The 25,614-nt window shown below is 46.4% G+C and overlaps 2 protein-coding genes across 4 annotated transcripts in view; one reads left to right on the top strand and one right to left on the bottom strand.

Annotated features, from left to right (window-relative positions):
• FGD1 (FYVE, RhoGEF and PH domain containing 1) overlaps positions 1-25,614 on the top strand; it is a 141,026-nt gene that overhangs the window by 56,796 nt on the left and 58,616 nt on the right. The gene's annotated exons all lie outside the window — the stretch shown is intronic.
• On the bottom strand, positions 13,254-25,458 carry ITGAV (integrin subunit alpha V). 2 transcript variants are annotated; one of them, XM_075324311.1, is made up of 2 exons: positions 15,310-25,458; positions 13,254-15,196 (listed from the first exon to the last, which is right to left on the bottom strand). In XM_075324311.1, exon 1 carries the CDS (start codon positions 25,379-25,381, stop codon positions 22,226-22,228), a length of 3,156 nt encoding a protein of 1,051 aa, XP_075180426.1. In that variant the 5' UTR covers positions 25,382-25,458; the 3' UTR covers positions 13,254-15,196; positions 15,310-22,225. The 2 variants fall into 2 exon arrangements, with proteins under 2 accessions (XP_075180426.1, XP_075180425.1); XM_075324310.1 differs by having other exon boundaries at positions 13,254-15,449; positions 15,507-25,458.

The raw sequence follows: 25,614 nt of genomic DNA, 5'->3' as shown, positions 1-25,614 counted from the left end.
CCTCCATTATGTAGTAATGTCCCCCATCCTCTTCTAGAGTACCTCATCCTGGGCTTCTTCCTGGTAAATATGTCCTCCATCTTTGGATATATGTCCACCTACTCGCATATTCTGTCTCCTCCTGGGACCATCCTAGTATATACAGTACAGACCAAAAGTTTGGACACACCTTCTCATCTCTAGAACAACCTTTAAGAGGAGACTTTGTGCAGCAGGCCTTCATGGTAAAATAGCTGCTAGGAAACCACTGCTAAGGACAGGCAACAAGCAGAAGAGACTTGTTTGGGCTAAAGAACACAAGGAATGGACATTAGACCAGTGGAAATCTGTGCTTTGGTCTGATGAGTCCAAATGTGAGATCTTTGGATCCAACCACTGTGTCTTTGTAGAAAAGGTGAACGGATGGACTCTACATGGCTGGTTCCCACCGTGAAGCGTGGAGGAGGAGGTGTGATGGTGTGGGGGGGGCTTTGCTGGTGACACTGTTGGGGATTTATTCAAAATTGAAGGCATACTGAACCAGCATGGCTACCACAGCATCTTGCAGCGGCGTGCTATTCCATCCGGTTTGCGTTTAGTTGGACCATCATTTATTTTTCAACAGGACAATGACCTCAAACACACCTCCAGGCTGTGTAAGGGCTATTTGACTAAGAAGGAGAGTGATGGGGTGCTACGCCAGATGACCTGGCCTCCACAGTCACCAGACCTGAACCCAATCGAGATGGTTTGGGGTGAGCTGGACCGCAGAGTGAAGGCAAAAGGGCCAACAAGTGCTAAGCATCTCTGGGAACTCCTTCAAGACTGTTGGAAAACCATTTCCGGTGACTGCCTCTTGAAGCTCATCAAGAGAATGCCAAGAGTGTGCAAAGCAGCAATCAAAGCAAAAGGTGGCTACTTTAAAGAACCTAGAATATAAGACATATTTTCAGGTGTTTCACACTTTTTTAAATATCTCATTCCACATGTGATAATTCATAGTTTTGATGCCTACAATGTGAATCTACAATTTTCAGAGTCCTGAAAATAAAGAAAACTCTTTGAATGAGAAGGTGTGTCCAAACCTTTGGTCTGTACTGTTTGTCCCCATCCTAGTATATATGTCCCCCCATCCTAGCACATATGGTCACCCTGCTGGGACCCTCCTGGTATCTACTGTACCTCTCCAGGTAAATACAGTCCCCCTCCTGGTATAAACTGTCCTGTTAATGGTATATACAGTCCATCTCCTGGTATATACTGTCCTCCCCTCCTGGTATATACTATCCCTTCCTGGGGCCCTCGTGGTATATACTGTCCCCCTCCTGGTACATACTGCCCCCCTCCTGGGCATGTTCTGGTATATACTGTCCCCCTCCTGGTATCTACTGTTCCCCTACTAGAATCTACTGTTCCCCTCCTGGTATAAACTGTCCTCCTAATAGTATGCACAGTCCTTCTCCTGGTATATACTGTCCCTCCTTCTGGTATATACTGTCCCCCTCCTGGTATATACTGCCCCCTCCTAGACCTGTTCTGGTATATATATACTGTCCCCCTCCTGGGGCCTTTCTGATATATACTGTCCCCCTCCTGGTATATACTGTCCCCCTCCTGGGGCCCTCCTGGTATATACTGTCCCCCTACTGGTATATACTGTCCCTTCCTGGGGTCCTCCTGGTATATACTATCCCCCTCCTGGTATATACTGCCCCCCTCCTAGACCCGTTCTGGTATATAATGTCCCCCTCCTGGGGCCCTTCTGGTATATTCTGTCCCTCTCCTGGTATATACTGTTCCCCTCCTGGGACCCTCCTGGTATATATGTCCACCATCCTGGTATATACTGTCCCCCTCCTGGGGCTGTCTATGTTCTGTCTAACGCAAAAGCCTCGTTGTACTCACCCTTTCCGACTCCCATGTCGCACGGCGTCCTCCTGTGTAGCCAGAGCGCAGAAGCTGTCCATACTTTAGCAATGTGTGACATAATGTCATGTGCCGCCCTCAGTCACTGGGACGCCAATGAAAACTGCCGGCTTCTGATTGGCTGGCAGCCTGTATTGCAGTGCAGGGACCGGATGGGTCTCTGTGCTGCGATGCATTTCAGCTGGGTGTGCAGACTCTGACGCACATCCAGCTGGGGCCGGCGGGACCCCTGCACCCCCGGGCCTGGTCGCAGTCACGATCCCTGTGACCTTGATTGTTCCATCCCTGGATACATCCTCTTCACTTGCCAAAATTTGTATCCTCCGTCTGGCCACTATACTTTTTTTTTGTTGTTTCTTTATTTCCTAGCTCTTGATTCTACGGGAGTCGTGCCACCATATGCCTACACATGGCACACATGAAGGGCATCCATTAGTCGAATACGTCAACGAACCCTTCTAGTGGACCCTTCCGACATACACTGCAGATGGCTACAGGACAACCTGAATGAGTCTCAATGTGCCTGATTCACAAGTGCCAACAGTCTTTGATTTGCCAGGATGGCCGGAAACACTCCCGGCAAATTTAGGGATGTCGTGGGGAGAAAGGACCAATGTGATTGGAGGAGACAGTCCCAAAAATTGCCGAGAGCAATGGTATCGTCCAGTGCTGCCTCCAGGCTTTCGTGTGCCTTTGGCAAAAGAATCCCAGTTGGCCCCTTTAACGCATACCATGATTCATGATTAGAATATAGAGGTTTCGGGAAGTACATTATATATACTGTATATATATAAAATATAAGTAATACAATGCCTGTAAATATAATCCCTTCTCATGCACTGTCAATCCCCCCCCCCAGTGTGCTCTTTCTCCCCATGTGATGTCTCCTCTTTGCTCGCTCTACCCCTCTGCGGTTTCTCCCCCTGCGCTCTCTCTTCTCCCACTGTGCGGTCTCTCCCCTGTGCTCTCTCTTCTTCCCCTGTGCTCTCTCCTCCCCCTGTGCTCTCTATTCCCCCCCTGTGCAGTCTCTCCCCTGTGCTCTCTCTTCTTTCCCTGTGCAGTCTTTCCCCTGTGCTCTCTCTTCTCCCCCTGTGCGGTCTCTCCCCTGTACTCTCTCTTCTCCCCCTGTGCGGTCTCTCCCCCATGCTCTCACTATTCCCCATGTGCGGTCTCTCCTCCATGCTTTCTTCTCCTCCTGTTTGGTCTCTCCCCTGTACTCTCTCTTCTCCCCCTGTGCGGTCTCTCCCCCATGCTCTCACTATTCCCCATGTGCGGTCTCTCCTCCATGCTTTCTTCTCCTCCTGTTTGGTCTCTCCCCTGTGCTCTCTCTTCTCCTCCTGTGCGGTCTCTCCCCCTATGCGCTCTCTTCTCTCTTCTCCTCATGTGCGGTCACTCCCATGTGCTTTTCTCCCCCAGTTCTCTCTCACTCTCCCCTTGTGCTCTCTCTTCTCCCCCTGTGCAGACTCTTCCCATGCTCTCACTTCTCCCCATGTGCGGTCTCTCCTCCATGCTTTCTTCTCCTCCTGTGTGGTCTCTCCCCTGTACTCTCTCTTCTCCCCCCCGTGCAGTTTCTCTCCCTTGTGCTCTCACTGCTCCCCTTGTGCTCTCTCTTCTCCCCCTGTGCAGACTCTCCCCATGCGCTCACTTCTCCCCCTGTACGGTTTTCTCCTCCATGCTTTTTTCTCCTCCTGTGTGGTCTCTCCCCTGTACACTCTCTTCTTCCCCTGTGCGGTCTCTCTCTTCTTCCCTGTACACTCTCTTCTCCCCCTGTGCGATCTCTCCTCTGTGTTCTCTCTTCTCTCCCTGCGTTGTGTGAGGAGTGCAGCGTCCTCACTGCTGAGCGGTGTCCCAGTGATGCAGGAGATCAGTGCCAACCGCAGGTGTCAGGTGACGTCACTGGTCTCTGCTCCTGGCTTATTATTATTCATAAGCCAGGAGCAGTCAGGCTCTGCGCTCATCACATGCAGAGAGACAGCGCACGGGACGAGAGAGTGCACGGGACGAGAGAGTGCACGGGAAGAGAGAGCGCACGGGGAGGGGGGAGACAGTTACCTGGGCCCCATTCATCATAAAGGGCTGGGGACACCATTGGGCAAATAGCGCTCACAGTGTTCCCGACAGCAAGTGGGCCCCCTGTTTGTCCAGGGCCCTGGCACTTGCCCGGGTGTGCCGGGTGGTGACGCCGGCCCTGGTGCCGACGATTCTTTTTCACACTGGGAAATACGCCCAGGCCCACACATCCAACAAGTATGGACTGGGAGGTGTGGTCTGGCCACCTTTGCCATCAGACATGCATGCTCAGCCAATCCGAGCGTGCATGTTTATGGGGACTCTGGAGAGGTAGCTTTCATCTAAAGAAGGACAATTTCGGGTGACGATCGTTGTGACACGACGTGGAATTGTGCAAATGACAAACACATGTACAAGGTGGTGCCGGCTTGGGGGGTGTCACAAGGCGCTCATCAGCCGCTGCTTCCAATTACTCTCTATTGAGTTATACTTTAATATAATCCATGGAGGACGGAAGACAGAGCGCATTGTGTACGTGGTAAGCGGTAGAAGCGGCACCGCTCGGCTGATCTGCGGGGGTCCCCATTCAGAATAAGGGGCCATCTCCACATACGCCGCGATCACTGATCCCTGACGCAACCGCGTCACCTGATCCACAGTGACCACAAGGGCCAAAAATAGCGACCGCTTTGTGCCGACTGACATTTTTATATAACGACCTTTACGTTTCGAGCCGACAAACCCTTTCCGGAAACAGCGTCACATTGGCATTGTCTGGCGGTGCGGCTTGTCTCTATAGAAGTGAATGGAGCTCGGCTGCAATACCACAAGCAACCTGTGGATGGGGGTGGCGCTGTTTCTGGAATGAAAACCCTAAGCGTTTTCAGATGGCCAAGATGACTGTCATCTGAGCAGACAGCTATCATACCCAAAACCCACCTCCGCTTGCGTGTTTTCAACGGGGATATAGGAGAAAGGGGTCACGGGGGGCTACGATTTAGCATCTATGGACAAGATGTAGGTAAACATGTTATTCATTGATGGATGAGACATGAGTAAACATCTCCCCCCACCCAACATCGGCCCCCCTGAGATCTATACTCAGGAAGCCATATGCACCGAGACACTGCGTTATCACAGTACATATAGTGCCGACATGTCATCTATATACCCGGCAATGGAAACTGTCAGCACATGAAGACTATGCAGATATTAGTAGGAGTTTAGGAGCCCCCAATGCAAAATCTCCAAGAGGAGCCCAAATTATCAAGGGTCAGAGATACCCAAAAGCAGGGCCGGCATTGACACCCATTGGCCAAGACGTCCATTACCGACATCCACCGGATAGGCGCTGAGCTCGCTCAGTACAGCTCAAATGTCAGCTGTGTTATACAGCCGTCACCCAAGTCTAAGGGGCCATTCACACTGCCCGATCTTGGCCATTATACGTCCTGCGTTCTTCTATATACAAGCCAATCAGTTATCAGCAGCACATGTCCTGTTTACATTATCAGCAGCACATGTCCTGTTTACACAGGGTGATGTGCTGCCGAGAATATTATTATTATGGAAGCTTACAAATTAATGCACCCATCAAACGAGCGTGTTGCTAATTTTTTTTCTACACCCTGTTAGATGGGCTCATACTGGGGAACGAGCGTCACCTAATTAAAGGGAATCTGTCAACAGGTTTTTGCCACCTAATCTGAGAGTGGTATAATGTAGAGACAGAGACCCTGATTCCAACGATGTGTCACTTACTAGGCTGCTTGCTGTAGTTTTGATGAAATCACAATTTTAATCAGCAGATTTTCACTAGAGGACTAGTAAACCTGCTGCAATGTAGTCTTCCCCATTGAGGAGCTCTGCATAATCCCGCCTCCACCACTGATTGGCTGCTTTAGGCCTACGCAAAGAAAAGCAGCCAATCAGCTATGTGGGCGGGGTTATACAGAGATCAACATTCAGAGAACTACTAGATCAGCTACAGCAGATAAAACAGTTTTTAATCAAAACTGCAGCAAGCAGCTCAGTAAGTGACACATCGCTGGAATCAGGGTCTCTGCCCCTACATTATGCTGCTCTCAGATGATTTAGCTAAAACCTGGTGACAGATTCCCTTTAATTGCTAACTGGAACATCACAAAGCAATAAAAAATGGATTTGCTGCCTTCAGTCTGAATCTACAATGTGCACGTCAATAGGAAGGATAGCCATTACATGAACATGTGTGTCTAAACTTTTGACTGGTACATACAACATATATATGTGCTATATATATATATATATATATATATATATATATATATATATATATATATAATATGTTGTACATACCAGTCTAAAGTTTGGACACACATGTTCATGTAATGGCTATCCTTCTTCTTATTGAAACGTGTAGATTGTAGATTCAGACTGAAGGCAGCAAAACCACAAACGAGCATATAAGGAAACAAGGAGTGAGTAAACGTGTGTGGAACAAACCAGAATGTGGTGTTAAAGGAATATTCTCAAGGTTGCAAGTTATCCTTTATGCATGCGATAGGGTTTAACCTCTAGATAGTGGGGGTCCAACCGCTGGGACCCCCACCAATCCTGAGAACCAGGGCTCTGAAGAGACAGTTGTTAGGGTATGTGCGCACGTTGCTTTTTACCTGCTTTTTTGCTGCTTTTTCTTCTGCGCTGTTTAATGCCAAAATGGATGTGTTCTTCTATTCAAGCAAAGTCTATGGGAATTTGGGTTTCTTGTTCACACTATGTTGTTCAAAATGCTGCCTTTTTGTGGCAGAACTTTGGTCAAAAACTCAGCTTTGCAGTGCAAAACGCAAATGGCAAATACAATTGACATGTTGCTTCTTTGAAAAGCTGAGTTTTTGACCAAAGTTCTGCCACAAAAAGGCAGCATTTTGAACAACATAGTGTGAACAAGAAACCCAAATTCCCATAGACTTTGCTTGAATAGAAGAACACATCCATTTTGGCATTAAACAGCGCAGAAGAAAAAGCAGCAAAAAAGCAGGTAAAAAACAGGTAAAAAGCAACGTGCGCACATACCCTCAATGAAGCTGTTGTCAATCATGTCACGGGTGTCAGACTGTCATGTGGTTTCTGGCCATAGAAGATCACAGTGTCTGGCTGAGTAGAATGCTCCCTGACTTTCCATTGTTCCTGCTGCCCGTATTCATTGGTATAGGTAGCTTTCCTGCTGCATTTTCATCTCTCCCCCCTTTGGATCCAGCACAGCCCTCCTTCCATCCATCAGTATTCTCTTGGTGCTTATATACCCCTTCCTTCCTTTGACTGGTGCTGGTGATATTATTCAGTTCATTCAAACCTTGGTTGCAAGTAGGTGGCTTGTACTCCTCTGTGGTATCGTTGCTGAACTCCTGCCTGAGTCATCTGTGGATAAGTAGTTCATGCATTTTCCCCTTGTGTGTCCTCCTTGTGTCTTCTATAGTGGTTAATGGGGTTGACGAAGAGCTCATACCGTCCGTTCCCTATTTAGGGCCCAGCACTAGGGATACCTAGGGTCAGGTATCCTGCTCAGCGCATAGGTGCGGAACCTATATAGGGTGGTGAGGGACCCCAGGGTCCAGCAGTAGGTTTGGTCAGGGGTCACCATCTCCCTCTTCCCTAGGCACAGGGGTCCCCTTCCCTTACCATATGCCGCTCGCTTGGTACTTTCCCGTACCCAGCATGACAGTTTACTGCCGCACCAGTCATTCTTATGGGAGAGCCGAAGACCAACCAAGTGCAGCGCTCGGCAATCTCCAGCGATCCTATTGAGAATTAATGAAGCAGTATGGACAAAGGGATAACTTCCATACTTAAGAATACCCCTTTAAACTTTACATTCCTCAAACTACTCCCCTCTTACTTGGAGGATAGCTTTACACCCCCTTGGCATTCTCGCACTCACCAAGAATGGTTTGCCTCATCAAGAATATACTTGTGGGATCATCACCAACCCTTAAAAAGTGTTTCCCACCATCAGGTGTGTTTTGCACAGGCAGTTTTGAGTTCTGAGCTCCATTCCACAACTTTTCTAACTAAGGATATGATAAGAACCACTCAACTAAGTAAAGAGAAATGACAGGCCATGACGACTTTAGGGCAAAAAGTTCAGTTAGTCCAGTGATTTGCAGAACCATGAAGGTATCCTCAAATGCAGTTGTTAAAGCCATCAAATTTGGCTCATGGGGACAGAAAGACCAAAAACCTGTGCTGCTGAGGATAAGTTCCTCAAAGTTGCCAAACTCAGAAATCCCAAATTGTCAGCACTCATAAATAATACATATACATCAAGTAGCAGACACATCTCAACATCAACTGTCCAGAGGAGAGTGTGAGAAGCGGCCTTTATGGTCGAATTGCTGCAGAGAGACCTTTTTTGGGGTGAAGGAACACATACACTGGACATTAGATCAGTGGAAATCTGTGCTGTAGAGTCAAATTTCGACGTTTTGGTATCAAAGCAAAAAGGTTGATCAGATGGTTTGTACATGTGGTGCCCACTGGTGCTTTTCAGAGTAAAAGGGGGGACACAGTAATTGATCTAAGGTTTAACTCGTATTCTTTGGTTTTATATTTTGGCAACTGAAAGGGGGGGTCTGGATATTTTGCTCACCTTCTGCTAAACTTCTGTCGGCGCAAATTAAAGCATTTTTTGCTAAAATCGGGCACCTTGTCGTATGCTCTGTACATTGTATGAGCTCCCTATATGCAAATATATACAGGGGAGCTGCATACCTATAGACTATACATCCTGTCTGTAAAGCAGCGCCACCTGGTGGACACAGAGCATCATGCCTGCTCTGATTTCTCAACCCTAAATATTAAAAAAAAGCCGCAGACCTGGGTGCACTTTGTTTTCATAAAATGAATGGTGCTTTACTCACCCTCCCCAGGTCCAGCACTGGGTCTTCTCTGCTGCTGCTTAGTTTTGTTATTGTCTGTAGCAGTGGCAGAGATTTAGGGCCTTTTGCAAAACTAAAGAACCCCTTTGAATGGTGTTTTTTTCCCATACAACTTCCAAAGGATAGGTGATGACTTCTGGTACCACCGCGGTCACAAGAACAGGAATCCCCTGTAGCGTGAATGCGAGACCACCACTCCATTCACTCTCTATAGGGCCTACAAAAAGGAGAGTGGTAGGGCCAGAATCCCACGAGTCCCCGCCTTACAACAGGGTTTAAAAGTATCGGCACCCCGTACACACCATACAGTTGGCAGTCGCTACTTGTGGGCCCCACCGTGTAAGAGGGTCCAGGGTGACAGACCCCGTTTATCTATGCTGCTAGGGACAATATCATAGTAATTAGTGTAAGAAAGATTCTCCACTTCACTTGTCAGATCAACAGCTGCACAAATTCCAAAAATGATGACAGCTATTAATGAGGTCACTTGCAGCTCCAGGGCCCCACCATCACCCCCCCCCACCCACCCACTAGCATATGCCATTTATATTTCCAGTGATCACTTATAAAGCAGATGGATGTATATGCTCAGTACGTGTAACTAGTGATGAGCGGGCACTACCATGCTCGGGTGCTCTGCACTGGTAACTAGTGATGAGCGGGCACTACCATGCTCGGGGTCTCAGTACTCGTAACTAGTGATGAGTGGGCACTACCATGCTCGGGGTCTCAGTACTCGTAACTAGTGATGAGTGGGCACTACCATGCTCCGGTGCTCAGTACTGGTAACTAGTGATGAGCGGGCACTACCATGCTCGGGGTCTCAGTACTCGTAACTAGTGATGAGTGAGCACTACCATGCTCGGATTCTCGGTACTCGTAACTAGTGATGAGCGGGCACTACCATGCTCGGGTGCTCAGTACTCATAACTAGTGATGAGCGGGCACTACCATGCTCGGGTGCTCAGTACTCATAACTAGTGATGAGCGGGCACTACCATGCTCAGGTGCTCAGTACTCGTAACTAGTGATGAGTGGGCACTACCATGCTTGGGTGCTCAGTACTTGTAACTAGTGATGAGCGGGCACTACCATGCTCGGATTCTTGGTACTCGTAATTAGTGATGAGCAGGCACTACCATGCTCGGGGTCTCAGTACTCGTAACTAGTGATGAGTGGGCACTACCATGCTCGGGTTCTCAGTACTAGTAACTAGTGATGAGTGGGCACTACCATGCTCGGGTTCTCAGTACTAGTAACTAGTGATGAGTGGGCACTACCATGCTCGGGTGCTCAGTACTTGTAACTAGTGATGAGTGGGCACTACCATGCTCGGGTTCTCGGTACTGGTATCTAGTGATAAGGGGGCACTACCATGCTCTGGTGCTCTGTACTGGTAACTGGTGATGAGCGGGCACTACCATGCTCAGGTGCTCAGTATTGGTAACTAGTGATGAGTGGGCACTACCATGCTTGGGTGCTCAGTACTCGTAACTAGTGATGAGTGGGCACTACCATGCTCGGGTGCTCAGTACTTGTAACTAGTGATGAGCGGGCACTACCATGCTCGGGTGCACAGTACTCGTAACTAGTGATGAGCGGGCACTACCATGCTCGGTTGCTCGGTACTGGTAACTAGTGATAAGCGGGCACTACCATGCTCGGGTGCTTGGTACTCGTAACTAGTGATAATGAGCACTACCATGCTCGGGTGCTCAGTACTGGTAACTAGTGATGAGTGGGCACTACCATGCTCGGAGGCTTTGTACTCGTAACTAGTGATGAGTGGGCATTACCATGATCGGGTGCTACTCATAAAAGCACCCGAGCATGGTAGTGCCCGCTCATCACTAGTTACGAGTACAAAGCCTCCGAGCATGGTAGTGCCCACTCATCACTAATTATTTTGGCTGATGATGCAGACAGTGCTTATCGTTAGCCGAAAAAAATCCAACATGTCTGACATTCGTCAGTCATTTGTTTTACCACAACAGGTGTTTGCGGAGCACCTCGCTTTCCAGGTTGAGACTTTGTTCTATGGACCAGATTCACGGGGTCCCCTAGGAAGCGGACAAGGCCAAGAGGAAGGAGCCGAGAACGTCCGTGGTGCTGCTAGTGGTGTCCGGATAATGGAAACGCACCATAGGTGTATCCATACACTATCAATGGCACAAGCAAACCCAAGAGCAAAAAAGTCATAGGCCCTATATGTGAGTAACGTACAACAAAACTTTATTGATTAATACACAGGGAGATGGATAGTGCAGTAAAAATGGCTGCCTAGCCAGCAGGAAAGGACAAGCAGTATATACAGTGCCTTGCGAAAGTATTCAGCCCCTTTAATTTTTCAACCTTTTCCCACATTTCAGGCGTCAAACATAAAGATAAAAATGTTAATGTTCTGGTGAAGAATCAACAACAAGTGACACAATTGTGAAGATGAAAGAAATTTATTGCTTCTTGTAAATGTTTATAAAAAATAAATAACTGAATATTGGAGCGTGCAATATTATTCATCCCCTGTAAGTGAATACTTTGTAGCGCCACCTTTTGCTGCGATTACAGCTGCAGTCGCTTGGGGTATGTGTCTATCAGTTTTGCACATGGAGAGGCTGAAATTCTTGCCCATTCTTTCTTTGTAAACAGCTGGAGCTGAGTGAGGTTGGATGGAGGCGTTTGTGAACAGCAGTTTTCAGCTCTTTCCACAGATTCTCGATTGGGTTCAGGTCTGGGCTGTGACTTGGCCATTCTAACACCTGGATACGTTTATTTGTGAACCATTCCATTGTGGATTTTGCTTTATGTTTGGGATCATTGTCTTGTTGGAAGACAAATCTCCGTCCCAGTCTCAGGTCTTTCGCAGACTCAAACAGGTTTTCTTCAAGAATGGTCCTGTATTTGGCTCCATCTTCCCATCAATTGTAACCATCTTCCCTGTCCCTACTGAAGCAAAGCAGGCCCAAACCATGATGCTGCCACCACCATGTTTGACAGTGGGGATGGTGTGTTCAGGGTGCTGAGCTGTGTTGCTTTTATGCCAAACATATTGTTTGGCATTGTGCCCAAAAAGTTTGATTTTGGTTTCCTCTGAGCAGAGCACCTTCTTCCACATGTTTGGTGTCTCCAGGTGGCTTGTGGCAAACTTTAAACCACACTTTTTATGGATATCTTTGAGAAATGGCTTCTTCTTGCCACTCTTCCATAAAGACCAGATTTGTGCAGTGTACGACTGATTGTTGTCCTATGGACAGACTCTCCCACCTCAGCTGTAGATCTCTGCAGTTCATCCAGAGGGATCATGGGCCTCTCGGCTGCATCTCTGATCAGTCTTCTCCTTGTGTGAGATGATAGTTTGGATGGACGGCCGGGTGTTGGTAGATTTGCAGTGTATGATTCTCCTTCCATTTCACTATGATCGCTTGCACAGTGCTTCTTGGGATGTTTAAAGTTTTGGAAATCTTTTTGTAACCAAATTCGGCTTTAAACTTCTCCACAACAGTATCGCGGACCTGCCTGTTGTGTTCCTTGGTCTTCATGATGCTCTCTGTGCTTTACACAGAACACTGAGACTATCATAGAGCAGGGGCATTATACGGAGACTTGATTACACACAGGGGCTTATATTTATCATCATCAGTCATTTAGGACAACATTGGATCATTCAGAGATCCTCAATCAACTTCTGGAGGGAGTTTGCTGCACTGAAAGTAAAGGGGATGAATAATATTGCACGCCCCAATTTTCTGTTATTTATTTTTTACCAAAATTTAAAATAAGCAATAAATTTCGTTCAACTTCACAATTCACAATTGTGTCCACTTGTTGTTGATTCTTCACCAGAACATTAAAATTTTTATCTTTATGTTTGAAGCCTGAAATGTGGGAAAAGGTTGAAAAATTCAAGGGGCTGAATACTTTTGCAAGGCACTGAATATCTATGGATATGAATAAATTAATCAAAATATACTGCATGGGTCAATAGAAAATAGGTGACATTACACACCTGCGTTTCGGCAGCAAGATTTCGTCTGGATTGTACCTTGACCCGGAGTCGAAGGCTTGCTACTGAAACGTGCGTCAGATAGGATTTAAACTTATGGGTTTGTGAATGATCTGTTTCATGGTTTTGTGGACTTCTTGTCCTGTCCCGCTGGCTAGGCAGCCATTTTGTACTGCATTATCCATCTTCCAAGGTTTTCTTATACATTATTTGTATTCAGGGTTTTTGACCTTTTTTAATTGTGTCTTTCCTTGTACCATTGTCTTAGGTTTAGCCCTCAATTATATTCCATATTAACCCCTTATACAAATCTTTGTTTGTGATTAACCTTTTAATATTACCATATTCAATCAATGACTGAGTTACAATGTATAAAAAAAATTAAATAAAAATAAAAAAAAATTAAATAAAAACGACACAACTTGTTTTGAGTGTAAAGTTTATTGAAAAGTATTTTTTTTTTTTTTTACAAATTGTCAAGCATCACAGGGAACGTAACTATAATCCAAACCCGCTACAAAAAACAAAGTTCAATAATAATAGAAAAATCAGTGCAAAAATCAAAAGGAAAGAAATGAAAAACTAAAAAAAAAAAAAAAAAAAAAAAAAAAAAAAAAGTATATAAAATCTGTGGAGAATAAACAAAAAGCAAAGCTGTTGACCACAGCAACCAATCAGATCATTGCTTTCGCTTTTGAATGTAATTTACTGGTTGGTTGCCGTCAGTGACAACTTTTCAGCAATAGTTTTAAGGGGTCTGTAATGAGTGACTGAAGCGTGTATCAGCCTTAAAGGAAAAAAATATACTACCATTTCTAGTGAGTGCTTTGCATTCAGTAGACACACTGTGGAGGCGGCCATTTTGTTATCAGTGCTTTGTATTCAGTATACACACTGTGGAGGCGGCCATTTTGTTATCAGTGCTTTGTATTCAGTATACACACTGTGGAGGCGGCCATTTTGTTATTGGGATTAAGATTGGTGAAAATTGGGTAGCACAATGAGAAAGGGAAAGAGCCCTGGGTCACGCTACTTCCCCTTAAGTCTTGTGTATCTGTAATTTACACTGAACCCCCAAACGACTTTCAAAATGGCCGCCTTCTTAAATTGCACTCCTGTTAAAATGTCGCTTCATAGAAAAATGATTAATTGTAAATTAATAAAGGGTTTAGGACAATGATCCTGACACAAATTGAAATCTCTTCTTGGACCACCCCATCACAACAATATCCCTATTATAGGTTATCTGCTGGCCAGTGACCCCAATGATCATCAGTGATCGATGGACCCGGTTGTTCAGGCTAAATGAAGAATTACACAGTTCTCCTTGAAATCAGTGGGTTGGCGGTGTAATGTTTTGGTCATCCAGAGCGAGGGGCACTTTTTGTAACTGTTGCCTGCGTTACCTAAAAGATGGTGGGCCTATATGGGGAATAGCTACCCAACACAGCTCAGCATACTATTAGGCACTTGTGGAAGCCCTCAATTTTTCTACCTAAAAAGGCCCAAATTGTGTTAACCCCCAAAAATCGTACCATAGAGGACCTAATTTATCCAAATGCTTCACAGTAACTATGGCAACCAATGTGGACCTAATGGCTTTCCTGTAATACTGTACATAGGCAGTGTAGGATCATCACTAGGGGTTGAGTTGGGGCAAATCGATTCACAAGACCCACTCGAGCGGCCATGTCAATCTGTGGCTACCGGCAACCGAGCCTCCTCTTTTCATAATCAAAAGAAAGAAGAGGGATCCAGTCTAGCGGACATGAATTACCATCATGGCGTCTGGATCCCAGTCCTGTGAATCAGTTTGGACCACCTCTAACTAGGGGGAGTGATAATGGAGAAGGACTCAAAATACTGCAATGGTCTTTAGTAACAATGAACGAATCGGGAAGACCATATAAAAATCTTATTGATTGGACCATACATGATATCACCTCAGGACACCCATCTGGGGCTAGATACCTCAGGACAACCCCTGTGGCGCTAGATACCTCAAAACACTCTTGTGGCGCTAGATACCTCAGGATACCCCTCTGGCGCTAGATACCTCAGGACACCCCTCTGGCGCTAGATACCTCAGGACACCCCTGTGGCGCTAGATACCTCAGGATACCCCTCTGGCGCTAGATACCTCAGGACACCCCTGTGGCGCTAGATACCTCAGGGTACCCCTCTGGCGCTAAATACCTCAGGACACCCCTGTGGCACTAGATACCTCAGGACACCCCCTGTGGCGCTAGATACCTCAGGACACCCCTGTGGCGCTAGATACCTCAGGATACCCCTCTGGCGCTAGATACCTCAGGACACCCCTGTGGCGCTAGATACCTCAGGACACCCCTGTGGCGCTAGATACCTCAGGGTACCCCTCTGGCGCTAAATACCTCAGGACACCCCTGTGGCACTAGATACCTCAGGACACCCCCTGTGGCGCTAGATACCTCAGGACACCCCTGTGGCGCTAGATACCTCAGGATACCCCTCTGGCGCTAGATATCTCATGACACCCCTGTGGCGCTAGATACCTCAGGACACCCCTGTGGCGCTAGATACCTCAGGATACCCCTCTGGCGCTAGATACCTCAGGACACCCCTGTGGCGCTAGATACCTCAGGATACCCCTCTGGCGCTAGATACCTCAGGACACCCCCTGTGGCGCTAGATACCTCAGGACACCCCTGTGGCGCTAGATACCTCAGGATACCCCTCTGGCGCTAGATACCTCAGGATACCCCTCTGGCGCTAGATACCTCAGGACACCCCTGTGGCGCTAGATACCTCAGGACACCCCTCTGGCGCTAGATACCTCAGGATACCCCTCTGGCGCTAGATACCTCAGGACACCCCTGTGGCGCTAGATACCTCAGGACACCCCTGTGGCGCTAGATACCTCAGGATACCCCTCTGGCGCTAGATACCTCAGGACACCCCTGTGGCGCTAGATACCTCAGGACACCCCTGTGGTGCTAGATACCTCAGGATACCCCTCTGGCGCTAAATACCTCAGGACACCCCTGTGGTGCTAGATACCTCAGGACACCCATCCCAAATTTTCCCAGCCATAAAGTGCTAACAATTAAGTTTAACGGCACATGCATGAAATCCAAAAACAACAACCTCTGAAGGAGCTTTTGTCTTTCTGCCGTCCCTTGGTAAGCGGACACCCTGTCACAAGTCACTTGGGTCTCGTCTCACTTTAAGAATCGGCCATTGTTAAATATCGCCTAAGGTATCTTGGAACGAACGAGCTGTGCAATCTCGTAAAAAAAACATAAGCCAAAAATTATGTCTGTGTTTTTAATGTCTACACTCCCAAAAAGTGGTCACTAAGGCTTTCAGTCAATTTTTGTTGGCAGATCCTACCAATTTAATTGGCATATACCACCAATCGGTGTATGGGAGCCTCACGTACCCACAACCAAGAGGCGCCGTCAGACGGAACGAGGATTTGATGGGAACAAAAATCGTCCGAATTTTTGGTTCAACATCACAATCGGTCATGAGGGATTAGATTTTTTTTTTCTCTCTGTGGAAACAAAAAGTACCGTCATGTAAAAAAAATATGTATAAAAAAAAAAATCAAAACATAAAAATATATATAGCATAGTCTTTTATGGTTTATCTCAGGCGGACTGAACATTGGGAAACCAAGATATTTTGACGACCGTTTGTTTGTAAAGATATTGTTACGCTAAGGCTATGTTCACACAGTGTGTTTTTGTGGCTTTTTATACGTATTTTTTTTCATTGTGCTAAGGGTATTGCTGCCCAAAAAAAAAAAAAAAAAGCAGCAAAAATTCACTGTCTGAACATAGCCTAAGGCTGCGACTCTGGCTGCAACATAGGCAACATGGCCAAAGATTGTCGGTCACTACTATATCGCACTCAATGGGTACATAATGGCGACACCATAAGTCCCGCGACAAGCATGTTGGGGGGAAAAAACCCAAATATGTTTGGAATTTTTGGGACGTTCTTGTTGCTAACACAGTACCTTATGGATCGCAACGTGACCCTAGTCACTCTTAATTCAATGGGATGTGCCATGTCTGCGTAACCCTATCCTAAGGGCTCATGACACGGTTCTTGCACTGACCGCAATGCGCGGATTGGCCAGGGCCTCCCAACCGGAACTGTATAGCTCCTGTCACGCTAAAAGATGGCGGGCCTATGAGGGATAGCTACCCAATGCAGATCTGAATACTATTAGGCACTTTTGGAAGACCTCAATTTATTTACCTGAAAAGGCCCATATTGAATTAGCCCCAAAAAATCAGGTCGGGAGACCCACGGCCAGCCGTGTATTGCGGTCAGTGCTCGAAACGTGTTACATGGCCGTCTGCACGAGCTCTATACCGTTTCATACAGTATAACATTTAAAGCTGGATTTAGACGGCCATAATGAAACCAACTTAGATCCCCACATTTGATGGTGATCTCCGTTCACAGTGGATCTTAGTATTGCTGCAACTGTACCACAGATACTAAGAAAATGGCTAAAAGGAGACCAAAAAAAAAAAAAATGGAACAGTTGACCATAGCAACTAGACCACTTATATCATCTGGTTGCTATGGATAATCCCCCAACTTCAGACATGAGGCCTAGTCCAACTGAAATGCAGCAGTTGCCCTTTAGCAACCAGACCACTGACATCATCTGGTTGCTATGGACAATCCCTCAACTTAAAACATGAGGCCTAGTCCAAATGAAAATGTAACAGTCGCCCATAGCAACCAGAGCACTTATTTCATCTGGTTGCTATGGACAATCCCTCAACTTCAGACTAGGCCTAGTCCAAATGAAAATACAGCAGTCGCCCATTGCAACCAGACCATTTATATTATCTGGTTGCTATGATAATCCCTCAACTTCAGACTTGAGGCCTAGTACAAATGAAAATGCAGAGGTCGCCCATAGCAACCAGACCACTGACATCATCTGGTTGCTATGGACAATCCCTCAACTTCAAACTAGGCCTAGTCCAAATGAAGATACAGCAGTCGCCCATAGTAACCAGACCATTTATATTATCTGGTTGCTATGGATAATCCCTCAACTTCAGACTTGAGGCCTAGTCCAAATGAAAATACAGAGGTCGCCCATAGCAACCAGACCACTAACATCATCTGGTTGCTATGGACAATCCCTGAACTTCAGACTAGGCTTAGTCCAAATGAAAATGCAGCGGTCGCCCATAGCAACCAGACCACTTATATTATCTGGTTGCTATGGATAATCCCTCCACTTCATACTTGAGGCCTAGTCCAAATGAAAATGCAGAGGTCGCCCATAGCAACCAGACCACTGACATCATCTGGTTGCTATGGACAATCCCTCAACTTCAGACTAGGCTTAGTCCAAATGAAAATGCAGCGGTCGCCCATAGCAACCAGACCACTTATATTAACTGGTTGCTATGGATAATCACTCAACCTTAGACATGAGGCCTAGTACAAATGAAAATGCAGAAGTCGCCCATAGCAACTGTTTGGATTGGAGACTTAAGAGTTGTAATTAGATGTCAGACACTAGATTTAAGTAATTTACTTCAGAAATCACCATAAAATCTTAAAGGGGTTGTCCAGTGTAAACACGTTATCCCCTATTCCCACGATAGGTGACACCATACTGATCAGTGGGGGCAATGGTGGACACAGACAGAAAAGCCCCCTGTGCAAAAACAATATATTGGCCCTTTGCAGCCCCAAAACTCTTAAAAGGTAGAAACGGGCGCCAAATCATTAATCGGACCCCCACTCAGGGGTGGGCATATCATTGGTGCAGCCTGTGCATCCACCCCTGAGTGGGGGTCCGACTAATGATTGGCAGAATGGGGAATCCGAATCCCTGACGAGATACGTTCATCCAAAAGGCCCGGCCTCCACTCCATTCATTCTCTATGAGACCGCCGGAAAAGCCGAGCGCAACATTCAGCAGCCCCTAAGGGGGACAATGGAGTTGGGGGGGGGGGGGAGGCATATCCTGCAGTTGAGCTACATTGTATCTGAGATAAGTCCTACAGATCAATGCAGGCTCCAATCGATCGGCAAGTTATCACCTGTCCTGTGGATGGGGGCCATCTTGTTTTCACCGAACAACCCCTTTAAGGAGCATCTGAGTAGTTTTAGGTATCCTTATGTGGAGTTTAGGTTTCCCAAGAACATACATGACATACTAGGAGCTTTATAGATTGTCATAGAGTTGTATAAGACTAGAAAAAACAGCGCCACCCTCGTCTATGGGCCGTGCCTGGTATTGCAGCTCACACCCCATTCAAATTAGTCAGGCCCATAGGCATAAGTGGCACTGTTAAACAAAATTTAGCCTTTTTTAGTCTCATATAACCCTTTAAGGGTGCCAAAAAAGAAAAAAAAACTCCCGAAAAGGCAGATTTTTTACACTATTTTCAATAGTTATACATTTTGGATTTAAAGTAACAACTAAACACTATAAAAAGTTCATTTTTATTTTCGGGCGACTTTCCCCCGTGAATGTCTTTTGGCAGTGATAAATCAGTAACACAAACGCTCAAAGAAATAAAAAAAATTCATCAATAATATTTCCGTTAGTTACAAAAAAAATAGAAAAAAAAAAAAAGAAAATAATCTACAAAGTGCACTTACATGTTAATGTTTTACGAGGTGTTCTCCCAATACTTGCATTTATTAATTATTTTTTTTATTAATATATTAAAATAAAAAATAAGCTAAATCATCGTCAGCATTGTCAAGCAATATTGAAAATCCTAAAATTGGTGGGAGACCGTGAACCTGAAGGAAATTGTATAAAAAGGGATTATTCTATAGATTGACTCCATTGTACTGTGAAATTTCGGCCTCCTGCATATGACAATGGGCACATATAGTCCGTATAGTTTGGCACTACTACATTGATCTTCCCACTGAAGTAATGCCTTTATATCCTTCTATGCGGGATTGAAGAAATATGACAGAATAGCCATGCCAAAGGGTTAATTCTATCTCCAAGATCCTGTCCCAATATATAGTAAGTATAATAATAATAATAATAATAATAATTATAGCAAATACCTCCAATTAGTAATGTAGTATAGTTTTCCTGATTAGCCATGTCTCTTACCTCATGTGCAGGGCATTGCAGCATCAGCAAATACCTCCAATTAGTAATGTAGTATAGATGTCCTGATTAGCCATGTATCTTAACTCATGTGCAGGGCATTGCAGCTTCAGAAAATACCTCCAATTACAAATGTAGTATAGTTCTCCTGATTAGCTATGTCTCCTACCTCATGTGCAAGGCATTTAAGCTTCAGTATCCCAGTATCCATTATTACGACTACAAGCAACTAACTGTCACTATACGAGTGGTTGTAACCATGGATACCTAAGCTGCGATGCCCTGCAAATGAGGTAAGACAGTGACAGTTAGTTGCTTGTGGTTGTAGACATGGATACCTAAGCTGCAATGCCCTGCACATGAGGCAAGACAGTGACAATTAGCTGCTTGTGGTTGTAGCCATGGATACCTAAGCTGCAATGCCCTGCACATGAGGCAAGACAGTGACAGCTGCTTGTGGTTGTAGACATGGATACCTAAGCTACAGTGCCCTGCACTGGAGGCAAGACCGTGACAGTTAGTTGCTTGTGGTCGTAGACATGGATACCTAAGCTGCAATGCCCTGCACATGAAATAAGACAGTGACAGGTTTTTACTTGTGGTCATAGACATAGATCTCTAAGCTGCAATGTCCTGCACATGAGGTAAGACAGTGACAATTATTTGCTTGTGGTCGTAGACATGGATACATAAGCTGCAATGCCCTGCAGATGAGGTAAGAGACATAGCTAATTAGGAGAACTATACTACATTTCTAATTGGAGATATTTGCTAATATTAGTATTACATATACTACATATTGAGATAGGATCTAGGAGATGGGAATACCCCCTTAAGTCTAGTGCATGAGCCTTGAATCTACAGCGTAAATTTTGAGGTATAACAGTGACAGTTAGTTGATTGTGGTTGTAGACCAGGATACCTAAGCTGCAATGCCCTGCACATGAGGTAAGGCAGTGACATTTCTAATTAGAGGTATTTGCTATTATTATATCTACTACATATTGAGATAGTATCTAGGAGATGGAAACACCCCTTTAAGTCTAGTGCATGAGCCTTGAATCTACTGCGTAAATTTTGTCATTAGCACGTTAGTAGAAATCATCCATTAGCTCAGCTGACACCTCCCGTCTGGAAGACTTATGCCTTCGACAAGTCCTGGGCCGACAATGGGTTTAAAGGACCAAATCTGACAACTTCATCAATCGTAACGAGGTTGTCAACTTGAGTCCCTCAGACTCTATGTGGGCCAATACTAGCAACCGCGTAATGTGGTCTTCAGAAACTGGACTTGCTGACACAGTTGGGGGTCCGATACTTCCTGTGTCTAGTAGAGGGAAGTAGCGATTGAGCAATTTTGAGCTGTTCTGATGAGGACACTCGGCATACCCCCCCTACCCTGGCCATATATGTAGATCCCCAAAAAAAGAAGTCATTTTACCATTTATCCTGTGAAAACTGATGCAGGATTAGGACATTGCGTTGACGTACATGGTTTGGGTTAATACAACTACAGATCACACCCACTAATAGAAACTATTCAAAGTATTTCAAAAATGCATCCCAACGTTGCAAATGCATGAGAAAATCTCACCAGAAGTTCTCCGAGGGAGACATTCAACTGTGTCCGCTTTCACCCAAGTGGATGACGAGAAGCTACCTGGTCTCCTTAGATAAATACCTACATAGTACATATAGCACACCAAATAACTGTATTCCCAAGAGAGGTTGGGTTACCCTCACCATGATGGTACAAGTAGACCAAGGTAAGGAACTCTAGAATGTATGGAAGACCAGGTAGGTTACCTTCAGCCAAAGGGGTGGAAGTAGACCACGAAAGTGAGACCCACCAGTTTATCAGCTATCATGATGGAAATGGACCAAGTAAGAACCTCTACAACATTTGAGGAACCTCAAAAATTCATATATCAAGGTTCATAAAAGGTTCCATGACCTGAAAACTTTTTCTGAAGATACCTGGGCTCATTAAGATATGTAGGATCTCGAAGAAGAAAGGGATGTGTCGACCTGCAGATGCTCTTGTGCCTGCGGACAACCTGTACGTCACCGACAAATAAAAAAAATGGCCCCCTACTACACATAGTAGTCATCCATAAGAAGACAATATTCATTAGATCCACCACCAGAACATAAGTACCCTACCGCTCAATGTTCTCTTCAGTTCTCGATGATTTGCTACGTTGGTCTATCCAACAACAAAAAAAATTTCTATGATTTCACGTCAGCTTGACACCAATCATCATTCCCAGAAAAAAAGGAACAATGGACTCATGCGTCAGTGGCCAGCTCACCATTTTCTTGGGGCTGAAGCTGCTCCCTCTCGGTTTCCTCCTGAGGAGGACGTACACGTTTGAAGAACCCAAGCTTATACATGATAAAGACCATCAAAGCCAAAAGCAGCAAACCTGATAATACTGCAAGTACTATGACCCAGATGGGTACCGGGACCCCGGATGTCTGGTTGACCCATAAAATGTTAGTAGTGACCTCTGTAGAATTGCTTATATCAGGAAGGTTCATGTTTTTATAGGGGAATTCCATGACATGGAATGTGGCAAAGGACTTTATAGAGTAGGAATGATTTTGGTTCTCGCTATTCATGAAGGTTGGTGTCCACAGTCTCGAGCGAATATACAAAATGGCACTTTTTCCTTTTTCCACTCGTTCCACGTGACATTCGATCTTGAGACATTGGGCTGTTCCACACCGAAGGGTCTGCAAGTCTCCATCCACTTGTGGAACATCGCGACGATTGCGTTCATTACGGGTGACATTTTTAATGTCGTCTGCCATAGAACTGGAGGGTGTGAGGTTGAGAGGGTTGATGACAACATCGGAGGTACAGTTCATGGGACCGTCAATCTCATATTGAATGATGTATAATAAGGTTTTGGTTTGGTAGTTGTAAGGAAACTGGACATTCAGGATTGCTTTGCTGAACGTGCTGGGGCCGTTGTTCCGAAGCTCAAAGACATGTTGGATGAGGGGGCCAACATCATCTTCTGTCGTTGGGTTTTCTTTGGGTTCCCAGTTGGCAATGGGCAGGAAAACTTCGGTTGGCGTAGAGACTCCTCTTATTTCAACAGCTGCCAACACTGCCAATGCTACCTGCAATGATTTTTTGAGGCTGGTATTGTCGTATTGGTTGGAACTCTGTATCTGCAGGTCAAAGTTGACAGTGTCATCCATCTCGTTGAGCTGATGAACGCTGAAGAGCAGAGCCGACACCACCCTAGTTCCGGCCTTCATGGGGTTCCCCAGGTCACACACAACAAGCCTTGTCTGATTCTCAGTCTTGAACGCACAGGATAACCTTGACAAAGTCTCGTTATTTCGGACCACCCCAATAAAGTCAGCTTGTGGTGGGATATGGACAACAAGTTCAGCTTCATAGGCTCCTTCACCTTGATTTTGGGCATCAACCAGTAACGTCAGAGGGCTATCATCTCCGATGTACAATTGTTTTTGCTCACTTTCTACGGAGAGAATCAAGTTTGGCTTACAGATATTGTCTTCTCCGCAGTCCAGCAATATGTGGGCTTGTTTGGTCAGGTTGGCAGGGGTGAACTGATTTAAAATTGGCATTAGTCCAGATGAATCAGCGGCCGCCTTGTAATCCATTTGGTAATCCATGAAGACTGTGATGGGCGTCAGTTTGTCTCGAAACTCGCTTTCATCCCGCAAATATGCCTTTAATTCTTCGCACCGCATAGCTCCGCCATTATCCACCGTCATGTCCTTGGAATGAGTGGGCTGCTTGGTGTGGAGGAACAGCGCCCGCCTCACCGCACCCTTCTGCTTGAGCTTATCAAGTAGGAGTTCTACCTTAAAAGACAGTTTTTGGGGTACGTTGCCTTTGCTGCTGGCCCTCAGGCAGAATTTCACGTCAAAGCAGGAGACTTTAACCGAATTGGAGAGGGTACAGGTCTTACTTTCGGGATTTAGAAGTGAAGGGTTCACTTCCAGTACCGCGTTTACAGTAATAACGGGCCTAGACCTGTACAGGATAGCCTTATCAGCCCCAAAAGCTCCAACCACCAGGTCTGGGTAGCCATTCTCATCAACATCTGTGGCTCCTTTCAGCGAGTAGCCAAAGCTTGCTGGCATGGTTTTAGATGCCCACTGTCCTTCAAGAACCTGAGATGGTGTTGTGCTCATCCCAGTGCTCTTGCCATTATAGATATACACCAGGCCCTTTTTACCTTCTCCAGCATAAGGCGCCCCAATTGCAATGTCATTGAACCCATCTTGATCCAAGTCGCCCAGAGGGGCAATTGAGCTACCAAATCTTGAAAAAGGGTCAAACCCAGTCAACTTAGTCAATACCTGTAGGCCCGATTTGCTTTGTTGAATGTAAACAATCACCTGCCCGACTTCTTGAAGCTTACCGTCCGAACCTCGGTCCATAAAGAGTGGGGCGCCAATGAATATGTCCATCAGGTCATCTCCGTTGATGTCTGTGGTGGCAACGGAATAACCGAAGTAGGCAGCCATCTGTTCCCCGGTGAAATTGTACAAGGAATTCATAGTCTGGCCATCGTAAATGGACACCATGCCAAGTGTCCGGGCAGCTCTGGGGACCCCAGAAACAAAGTCTTCAATGGTGTCTCCATTAAAGTCCCCGACTGCCACCGAGTACCCCAGGTAGCTGTCGTCGTACTGGGGGCTGGCGGCGCGTGTGGCCAGTTGACCGGGATAGGTGGTGCTGTAGATTTTGGGGTCGTAGCTTTTTACAATGTCCTCCACGGAGTCGGAAATTATTTGCCCCTGCCAGTAAAAGCTTCCGGGCCCTCCTAGCAGTACCCGGTTGGTACTGGTGAAGTCGGCACTGAATCCACCCTGGCAGAAGCCTTGTTCCTGGGCATCGTGTTTAGCGTTAGACCTGCAGGGCGCATATTCGACGATGGTTTCTCCAGATTTTAGGTAACAAGTCCCAACCGGTTCCCTCTCCTGCTTCCTCTGCTGAGTTCTCCAGTGGTATAGGGGGGCACACGCCAGGATGGTGTCATCTTTAGCCCGCAGGGATGCCCCGAACCACTGATTGGACTTGAATTCGATAGGGTCATTGATATCGAAGTATCGATTACCGGTGGAGTCGAAGACAATGGACTGGCACTTGGCATTCCTCCAGTCGCACTTCTGCACGTCTCCACCTTGGGTGATGCCAGGCTGGGAGGTGTTGGCTTTGGGGGCTCCGATTAGCAGGAATGAAGAACTGGGATTTGGGAGGAAGAAGTCCACAGCAAAGCCGAAGTAGCTGCCCTCGGGGCCGGAGTGGACCTGGGGGTTCTCCGAGTCCAGATTGAAGGCAGAAGACACGGGCAGGAGCAGGAGGAGGAGGAGGCGGCTGCCAGCGCCCATGTCGCACCGATTGGCCCTGCGATCGGTTCTCGCGCTGCGATCCGGGGGCGATTCTCTTCCCATCAGATCGATGCAACCGAATCCCAGTCTGGACACAGGAGAAACTTCCGCCGATCCCCGGGACTTTCCTTGTTTTGTGATCAGACGGGGCTGGGGGCAGGAACGGAGGCCGGGCCAGAGACGAGTCATCCGGGGAGGGCGTGGATTGTGTCTGCGGGCGGTCTGCTGCGGCCGATCCCGGCCATGTGCTGCCCCCGCCGTGCAGCGCTGCAGGGGTTAACCGCCCCCGGATCACA

Source organism: Anomaloglossus baeobatrachus, chromosome 9 (genome assembly GCF_048569485.1).
Source record: "Anomaloglossus baeobatrachus isolate aAnoBae1 chromosome 9, aAnoBae1.hap1, whole genome shotgun sequence".
NCBI lineage: Eukaryota > Metazoa > Chordata > Amphibia > Anura > Aromobatidae > Anomaloglossus > Anomaloglossus baeobatrachus.
This window is presented reverse-complemented; position numbering and strand designations above follow the sequence as displayed.

Bases quoted from the DNA above. Each gene is read 5' to 3' on its own strand.
- ITGAV (XM_075324311.1), bottom strand. From the start codon at position 25,381: ATGGGAAGAGAATCGCCCCCGGATCGCAGCGCGAGAACCGATCGCAGG.